The sequence below is a fragment of the Morone saxatilis genome, unplaced genomic scaffold (genome assembly GCF_004916995.1).
Source record: "Morone saxatilis isolate NCDOM2014 unplaced genomic scaffold, NCSU_SB_2.0 Contig24, whole genome shotgun sequence".
Taxonomy (NCBI): domain Eukaryota; kingdom Metazoa; phylum Chordata; class Actinopteri; family Moronidae; genus Morone; species Morone saxatilis.
The window spans coordinates 9018543-9028819 of record NW_023339807.1 but is presented as its reverse complement, the minus strand read 5'-3'; the positions used below and the strand labels follow the sequence as shown (position 1 = coordinate 9028819).

At 39.7% G+C, this 10277-nt stretch overlaps 1 protein-coding gene across 1 annotated transcript in view; it reads right to left on the bottom strand.

Moving 5' to 3' along the window:
* LOC118335373 (RNA-binding motif, single-stranded-interacting protein 3-like) overlaps window positions 1-10277 on the bottom strand; it is a 30367-nt gene that overhangs the window by 9805 nt on the left and 10285 nt on the right. Inside the window, exons 2-4 of the mRNA XM_035671621.1 lie at window positions 9006-9112; window positions 4805-4848; window positions 871-958 (exon numbers count right to left, since the gene is read on the bottom strand). Coding sequence (XP_035527514.1) covers window positions 871-958; window positions 4805-4848; window positions 9006-9112 — 239 coding nt within the window. The remainder of the gene's footprint in view (window positions 1-870; window positions 959-4804; window positions 4849-9005; window positions 9113-10277) is intronic.

Below are 10277 nucleotides of genomic sequence, written 5' to 3'. Positions count from 1 at the left end.
TGGTGCTATACAAATAAAAGTGAATTGAGTTAAATTTATTTCAAAAGCCCTGTTCCCACATAACTTCCCTCAAGATGAGGCAGCTGTTATTCTATATATTTCTTTCTGCCAGAAAATCCCTAACCTGACATACCAGACCCATCTGAGAAGTTGTTGTTGGAAACTGTTTTGAAAAGATCAGGCACTTTTAAAGAAAAAAAACTTGGCAGGTGATTGGATCAACCATCTGTCAATCAATGAACCATGTAACGTAGTCAAACTCTTGCCGAAACCAGTCGGGAGAAGAGCTCAAACATCTTTTCCATCAAGAAAAGCCTTCAGTTCTGTTCTTTGCTCTTCTTTAAAATGTAAAGAAGGAGGCAGTGCAGCAATTGATTTTTTGATAACAATCGAGGCTTTGTCAACACAGAGAATATTTGTAAGTAGGACCATCTTAGTTTTGGTTTTAGTCTTGCTGACAAAAATATGGAATATCACCAGACCTTTCCTTTGCAACCACTGATTTATAACTCTGGCCACATGTATTTCTGTACTGAGTTGTTAACTTTACTTAAGATACTATGCTATCGGTTGCATTTTTTCCCTGTGGAATGCAATATTGGAGCTCTGTCTGTCTTTGAACATTAGTTGCTTTGCTAAATCTATTGGCTGGCTAGCAAAGTCAAAATGCATGTTTGATGATTGAATCTAGGTACTTTGCAGTAGTTGCTTCATGATCAAAACAAAAATCAATCTAAACACACAACTTCTGTACCTTATTAGACAGACAGTTCCAATGGGCTGATCAAGATGCCCCTATCCATTTCTAAAGCCCTTACAGGCCTTCATTGCTTGGTCTACCCCAGCAAACTTTGAAGAAGGTCAACCCACCTGATATGTAGAGACAGGAGAGGCAGCGATGAAGGGTGTGATTGATGTCATCCGATTGGTGGAGATGCTGTATGGTGAAGAGTAAAACCTAAGGAAGCAAACGAGAAAAGGTTCAATTTCGACATCATCAATATCATCAAACTTGGAAGTGGAATAAAACTGAACCAAGACCATGTTAAAAGACAATGTTGACACAATGTAACATCAGTGAAGAGGCTTCTCTGCATGTACAGTCTGAGCACTCTGTAGCCCCATGCAAAGGTGAAAATGAGCCTTTTGTACCTCTTTGTTTTCAACCACCCAGTAAACTTCAAGACACCACTGACAAAATGGATCAGACATCATCAAGGCTGTCATGGAAACAATAAATATTGCAGCTTCACTCTGTGCCACACCATCAAAGACATCTTAGAATGAGACTTGACACCGCACCGGAGTACACATCATGTTACAAAGGAGTCTGCTCCACTGCTGTGCATAATAATGAATTATCACCTTAATGTGTGAGTGGGTGAAATATTTCAACATTACCCTGTATGTTCCCACCCACGAACATATTCCACTTGGCAGAGAAAGCTGTATCTTAAACATCTGCATTTGATACTCTGTTTACTTCTCTTCCTGTACCTTTGTTTGCCCTTCTGATTCTGCTCCATCTCTCTCTCTTTTTTTTTTTTTTCATTTCACCCCCTCAACCCTGCGGCGGTAGAATGCTGTGGCTCGCAGTGCTTTATTTATCATTGTGTACCTAGAGAGGACATGTTTCATCCGCCAGGCCGTGTTGCTGTGCCCGATCGATCCCAAAGTGTCTGTTGACTGAATAATGGAGCAAGGGATGGGAGAAAGAGAGGGGGAGAGAGGCAGAGACAGAGAGAGGCCCTCCCCCACCTCTATATCTAACACAGCAATGAAAAGCTACTTGCCACAAATCAAGAGTTGCTTAATTGGGGGAGAAAAGTACTTAAATAACAAACACATGGTTGGTTTACTTTTAAAGGTTACTTCAAACTACTTCTGACAAATATAATATTCTTTAACATTTGCTGTATTTTATTTCTAAATATTTGTATCACACATAATAGAACATACAAAATTCACTCTGTTCTTTCAACTGAGATGACAGTCAGACTCCAAAGGCAGGAAAACGTGGATGGATTGGTGCTACTCCACTGTGACACCAACACACATTTCATCTCAAGGGTGAAATGGGTTGCCGGGGTGCTCACCTGTTCTGTTATTGCACTTTCTGTTTCACATTACATTTGTTCAGTCAGTGATAGCGTGAGCAGTTTTGAACTCAGCTGCAAGATGCAAACCCTCAGATATTTTTAAACTATTGCACTCCGGGTCTTGTGGATGCAGTTGGTTTCCAACTGCCTGCGATAAGCTCCAGAGCGTGATTGTGCTTCACACGGACATCAAGCTCCTCTGTTGGATTTTTTATGCTCCATTTTGTGTATTAAAGTCCAAGCAGTTGCACATAAAGAGTAGAGCTACAATGGTTACTCTTCTTTTCCACAATTCAATGTGGTTCACTTCCTTGGCACCAGAAAAAGGAATTTCATGAATTATTGGCACTATATAATTTCTCTTGCCAAGTTTCAGCTCTGGATTATACACAGGTTGATTGTGTATTCTATCTTAGGTGTTTGACACTGGCTCCACATGCTTAGATTCCTCTTTAACTCCTTGAAGAGACATAGATTTTCTTTATCTTTTCTTCAGCAACTTTCAACTCTGGCTTACCTGAATGTCTCCTTGAGTTTTCTTCAAATAAATTATCTAATCACATTTGTCTTTGAGCATTTAATGATATGTTTCAGCCTCATACATCACTTGAAAAGTCTGAACAGATAGTGGATGGATCTAAGTTGGAGTAAGACATGTGTTTGTCAAAGTAGTGATCAGCGACGAGAAGAAAAAACCTCTATGTTTTCTCTTCTACTGATCATGTAGCAGTATGGATCCATCTTTTTTTGACTGTGCAATTAATGTATGACTTGCATTAGAGATACTGTATTACTGTCACTGATGAATACAAATGAGCGAATGCAGCCGGGTTATTCAATATGGTTCTCTGATTGTGTTTATTGTATTTTTCATTAGAGTGATGTGTATTGAGAGAGAGAAATAGTAGATAGAGGACAGATCCAAGGTTATTGATGGAGGCTATTAGTCCTGAGCAGCACGCTGTCAATAGGGACTCCAGCACGGCTGTTTAAACAATACACTAAACATGTAATTGCGAACAGAACATTACTAAGGGATTAAATTTAAAACCTCTCTGTGAATCCCTGGTGTGACCTAGCCGCACTGTCAGGAGTTTGCCCTGAAAAATTAGCAAATGATTTAGTGCCGACCTCAGTGACTTTTCAGCGGAGAAATGTGGGGGAGCATGCTAAAAAATATATGTGCATGTGTGGGCAGGAGAGAGGACAGAAAAAAGAGAGGACAGATAGAAAAGGCAGAGTAAGAGAGGTAAGAACAAAGGCGGGGGAGAAAGAGAGGGAAGGATGGAGAAACAAAATGACAGCAAACAGACCAGATAGGAGGCGGGAGACTGAGAAAAAGAGACCCAGAGAAAGTGAATTTTGTGTTTCCCTGATAAAAGAGAGGACAGGCTGTAAGCCAAAGCAATCTGGCCGGTTGGGACACATGTTTCCAATAACATCAGATTGGCATCAGACCCTAAAAACTAGCCGTCCTCAAGCTTGGACAGACGCGCAAACCTGTAATTGATTCGTGCCCTTTCCCTATCCTTGGGCTGACTTTATTTTTGCCTTTGCCCTCCTCATGACCCCGCCCAGCCCTCCCTTTTTATTCAACCCTCCTCCCTCCCTGCCTTTTGCCTCTCTAATTAGCTGCATTAGCATTTCACAGTCATTTAGTGCTTTGCCGGAAGGAGCTCCGATGACCTCGGAAGAGAGGTTGGAGAGGGCTTAAGCACCACGAGCGCACAGATGCTCGCGTGTGAGCATGCATTAACACATTAACGAGCATGCACACATTCAGAAAGACAAAAGAGATGACCAGAAGTACAGCATCTGCTTGTAAATGGAGAGTAGGAATTAGAAGAATAAAGGGACTAGGAAAGACAACAACATGTAGAAGAAGGGGAAGAGCAAAAAGAGAAAAATATTTTCAGAAATGTAGGATAAGGATCAGGAAAGCAGAAGATAATTTAAAGGTGATATGAACAAGGTAAAGGGAAATAAAAATTACACCAGGGTAACAGTTAAGAAGAAGAGGGAAAGCAGGGACACAAAGAGTAAGGACGACCGAGCCGACAAGTAGGAGGAGAAGAGAAACACAGAGCTGGAGGGAAGCGTCTCCTGGGATCGCATCACCAGCAGCATTCCTAGCAGACAGGACCGATCTCCAATTTCCCCCTGAAACAGGCAGACACTCTGCTCTCCGCATTCAGCCTGAGAGCAATGCAGATAGCCTCGGCTGACGAAAGTCTTACAGCGCCACTGCAACACCGCCCAACTTCCCCTTCTGCAATCAAAACCAACATGTCTGACAGCTTGTATGCATAGGTGCATAAATAAATGCTCCATGTGCATCAGTCAGATGTGAGAATGAGGGCGAGAGCGCGATAGGATAAGACAAAGAGTGTGTGTGTGTGTGTGTGTGCGTGTGTGTGTTTGGTAATGGCCTGTGTATCCTGTATCTGTTGGAATACTGTATGTGTGTGGACTGCTCATTTGCATGCAAGTGCTCTTGTGTATATCAGTGCTGATGGTTGGCTGATGTGTGTGTTCATCTCTGCAGGTTTGCTGGTGTGAGAAGGTGTCACCCTGTAAAGGCTCATAAACAGGTGCTGAAGTTGGGAATGTTGTGCTTCACAAATATTTGGCAGGGAATGTCAATCAAAAGTAAAGTTCGCAGACATCTAAAGTTTGTAAATCTGAGAAGAAAATGCTCCACCTACCCGTTCTGCATGGCGGTAGGATCATACGTCAATGCCATACCACTCTGGAGAAAGAGATAAAGAGAGAAACACTTAAATGTTAAAATACTGGATATACCTTTTGAATCATTTGCATTTATTCTATAAGTGAAATTTTGATGTGTAAACAATTATTTGGTGGTGTAAACTGCCATTAAAAAGTTTTCCTTTGGCTATTAGTTCTGACAAATGGTCATGCCAATGAAGGTGATGAATTGAGAGGGGGAGAGACAGTAGAGAAAGCAGAATGATTTGTGATGTTAAATAAAAGCTATGACTTAGAATTCAACAATATAAACAAGTGAGTGGAATACAAAGACTAAATGAGCAACTGATGTCCTTAGTAGCACAAAAATCTCAAATGAGCCAGTTAAAAGCACTTATGTTAAATACAATTATTCTGAATGATTGGGTGTGAGCCTGTGGAACATTTAAAACTATAATTATGTTCATCAATACTCAGATACAATAACAACAAAAAGGGAATTGTTGGGATGTTACTGCATAATAGAGACCAGAGAATAGAACACAATGAGTTCCTGATAGTAGTCTGGCCAAAAACAACATATGAGTTTAGAAGACTTCTTATTTATTGCTCTTTAGTTATTAAATGTGCAAAAAAGTTTCATCCATGTAAGTGTTCAAATAGATTTTGGTAGAAAATTAAAATAAAGTCAAAATATGAATTAGCTTGTTTAACAAGATGATCCTTAGCTATAAAAAATGAATAGAAGAAGTGTCTACATGAGCGTGTCCTGAATGAAACACTGACTTTCTCCAAATGTCACAAACACATCTTTTCCAAACAAATATAGTAAATGCTGCTGTTGCATTTAACAACATAAAGGGATATTTAGAGGTGGAATATATGCACACAAATTCAATAAAAAGACACATTTGGTGGGAAACAGACATAAACCCACGCTGGACGTCATGAACTGCAGTGAAAGCACATCTGCTTGAGCTAGAAAAAAATTAAATTCAGTGAAAAGGAGCAGTTTTTCAATTGCATGGATGTGTGACAAAGGAGCAGAAAGAGACAATCTTGAGGAGAAGTTAGGGAAATGTAAGTTCTTGGTAAGTTTTGAAATGAGTCTATTGGAGCTGTCACACACATAGTTGGTGTTTGTTGTCAAAGCAAACTTCTGTACCGTCAGTCAGGAAACTGACAGTGGCAAAAAAAAAAAAACACACCAAATCTACTCATTCAGTCAAAACAAGCTCAAACTTAATTTCACTGAATGCAGCTTGCTCAAAGCCTCTCTCACAGTTTGGGAGCCAACTGTAAATATTTACTTAATATTGCGTTCCAGTTTACAGCTTGAATATACTGTAACTGTTTTGATGACCATGTTACATTGGAAGAAGTGCTATTCATAAAACATCAAGTGGGCACCATACTGTAATTTTCCTATAGCAATCTCCACCAGGCACAGGGCTCAGTTATTACCACACTATCCAGTAAAAATTAATAGAATAAGGTTTTGCATTCCAGCTGCATTATATCAGTATCAGTTTAAATTCAAAACTACAAGAGCGTATTTTAGTTGCTAAGTATTCTCTGTCCCTCTCCCTCTCCATTAAATGTTGTCCCTATTAAGTCAAGTGTGTATCATTAAGTGACACTTTTTTTCTTTGTGGCTCACTTCCTCTATCATGTTCAAATCAATGAGACTGTATTTCTCGTTGCTGAGCTTTGAAAAAGATCTTCATCCACTTGACTGCCTCTTGGCAATGTTGGAACAAACTTAAAGCAACAATAGTGTTCTTAGTTCTCTAATCTTTATTTTTTGCTCTGTCGCCGCCTCCCCCTCCTCTTCTATCTGTAGCCCTACATAAGTAATTTGTACTTGTTCTATATTCCAAAAAAATCTCTTCTTTCCAAATTGGCACATGAGTTGAAAGTGTGCCCTGATGCTGAACTCAATGTTTGGTTTCTCCCCAAATACTGTTTCTTGCCAGGACTGGGGGGAAAAGAGACTGCAGAAGAAATAAAAAAGGAGTGCCAGACATTGATGACATCAAATAGAAAACATTTATCATTCCAAAGCCCATGATAATTCTTATACAAACATCTGATTTTGACACATATGAAAGAATCCTAGATTTTAACTCTGATGAATTGTCTTTTTTAACAGAAGATTTCTGAGCCAGAGCTGGAGGAGATCCGCTTTATGAAGCATCTAGATGTTTGCATATTGTCCTCTAGGTTTTCCTTCATCTAACAATGGACAACAACAAGACTGGACAACATTCCTCACTGCTGCGAAAATGCCAGCATTAGTGCATGGATGAACCAGAGCAACCAAAGGCAATGAACGACAAAGAGACACATACATAAACAACTACAGAGATGAAAAACTACCACAAAGAGCAAAAAACAACTACAAATAGATATAAAACAATGACAAAGAGCTACGTGAGACACAAAACCGCCGCTAAGACTAAGACAAAGACAAAGAGACACAAAATGTTTGTCAAAAAACACAGAAAATTACCACACAGAGACAAGCCCTGTTGTTTGTAGACATTTAGTGTCTCTTTCAGTCTTCCTACTATGTAGAAGTGGTGGGACGTCTTTTACATGTCTGTGCCCAGTGGCCTGTTGTCTCATGATCTGCCTATGTGCATCCTATGTATGTTTCTCTGCACAAAGGATACGTGTGAGTGATTGTGTGCGCATTACAGTTGCCCTTGACTCATTTAGGAGTGAGGGTTTCTGGACAATTAGGGTTGGCTGACCGAGTGGAGGATGCAGTGAGGCCCATCAAAGCACCTCCACAGCCAGATGTATCTACTACAGTACTCTGTCTGGACATGGAAACCTAGTTCCAATGCATAAACCTCTGAAGAGATGCTTTTTGCATCAGCTAGGCCAAGTGGGACAAATGTGTGAGGAATCCCCCAACCCAAGTCCAGCTGACAAATTACAAATGTTGACAACAGGACACAAAAAATTAATTACTAACACAGGACCTCCAATGTTAACAAAGCCCTGATGTGATCTGTTACTCTCGCCCTCACAAATAAAAACTAAAATTGCAATCTGTATCTGCTGCACGCAGACACACATGAGGGTCATGCACGTACTGTGGCATCCTGTTTTTGTTGTGGCGGCTCTTGTTTCAGCGCTCAGTTGTTTCAGCCTGGTTCCATTTCATCTCACTTCACCACCCTGCTCTTTCCCAACCTCCATGTAATGCAAATGTTGGGAAACTGTTAAAAACTGCACTCGTTGTGTGGGTGGCAACATTATTATTCACTTTCCCTTGTTCTGTAAATTAAAGCTTTGGTATCGACACTAACAACTTCTGAACTCCCTGCATTGTGCAACAGTCAATCTGCTTTCAATCCGCTGTGCAAGGTTCTCATTTCTTCTGAAGATGACAGACTGGAGGTGGGAGTTTCAACAAAAGGAAAAACAACTTGGCATTGGGGTCTAGAAGAAACCTTGTATTTTAAATTCAACAACCTTTACATATGCCAGCTTTCATACTGTCAGCAGTATCTCTAATTCGGCCTACAATATGTTATTGGAAATGAAAGTTGATAATGACCCTGTAGGGGGGCCTGTCAAGCCATTGAAACTTTGTTATAAAATGCGCAAAAGAAAGCAATGTCGAAGGAAACATCAGCCAGATATTTATAGTTTAAAACTAGGACTTTTTAGACCTATTGTAATAGGTTTTCTGTGAAATGTACAATCTGCTGTACTCTATGCAACAGTATTTCATTCTCACTTCTCTCACTATTTACTTGTTATGCTTTTGCTAGAAAGCTGAGTAGGAAAAGGTTTAGAGAAGGTTTGTGGATATACTGCACTCATACCGGTGACTAAGTTAGAATAACAGCACTTTTTGTTTTGATGGCTTTACTATTTCCTCTTAAAACCCCTCTCAGTAGACACATTCTGACTGTGAGAAGCGAGAGGCTTTGTACATTTAGTAAATGTCCACTGCAGCATAATTCTACCTGCGGAAAAATCGTATGTTGTTTTCTTTTATAGTGGCAAAGGGTAAAAGGATTATGTTGTATCAGACTGATTGAAAGACATGGTTCTTGTGTAATATTTTCCTTTTCCACTTGAATTTTAAAGAAAAAGCAGCTGTGGCTGCTGAAGGAGATCTTTCCGTGTGTACTGATGAGCTTTTTTTTAATGATTAAATACCCTTTTAAGCCTCACCTCTCCTTCCCGTGTCCACGGTCGGCCATTCTGGGGATACTTGACCTGCGTCTGCCTTTTCTTCTGGCCTCCGTCAGCAAACTTGCACAGCAACGGCTCTGCAGGGGCTACAGAGTGAGTCAGACAGAGAGGAAGGCAAGGACAAACACAAAGATGGATTAATCATCTTTATAGCAGGAAAAAGTACAATGTCCTGCATTAGGTTAAGAGTTACATTTCAAAGATAAGATTTAAAGGCAGGGTGTTATGCTCTGGCTTAAACAAAAACATAACATAAATCAATTGGACCTGAAAACAACACTTCAGCTCTTACATTTATCTTTCCTACTCCTAATCCAAATATCTAAACAACAGCAGTTATCACATCATCTTTACAACCCCTACAACCATACCTCGACAAAAGCAGCCTTGACGCGGAAACAAAGCCACAGGCTAATCATCAAAGCATGGTGAGCGTGGTTCAAACGACAAACAGGCATACTTAATATGCTAAATAACTCCATACAGCTTGACCCCAGGCAATAGACTGTGATTGTGATTGCTCCAAAGAAAACATGGTCCTTTTCTGGACCAGAGAAAGAATAAAGCCTTGATTACAAATAGGATTAGCTGAGTGTGACCTCTCATACAAAAGTTCACCAAACTCTAACTTCAACCTGATAGACTACCCTAAAGCCTTCTGAAATGGAAGGAAGTGGCTGGATTGGGGAGGGATTATCCTAAAGAAAAGATTTATTCTGTATCGATTTATTTCATTTTAAATATATATCATATTTAGAATTTGTTAGAAAGCAAGAGAACATGAATAATGGCTTCTATTTCTGGGAAATACTTCTGCAACAGCATGATTCAACAAACACAATAAAAAGTATCATCCTAACATGAACCAGGGCACTCAGCTAAGACATCTGATGGCTTATGTAGTCAGACAACCGACAGGCTGTCTTCTGTTTTATGTGATCTCTGATGTTAGGGTTTATTTCTTGGATTTCCAGTGGGTGTTCAAAGACATGCACACATTGATTTGTACACATGTAAACTCACAACCAGAAAATAAATGACAGAAATAACTGGATAAACATCATACATATTGAATCCATGTGGATCACAGAGAATACTGCCCTCTTGGGCATACAGTTAGCAAAGTATGTGTACTTCTTGAGATGTGCTGTACAACAATGTATTATTATATATAATTATATATATATATATATATATATATAATTATATATTAATATAATATGGATTCATCCGAGGAGGGGGAAACTCCTC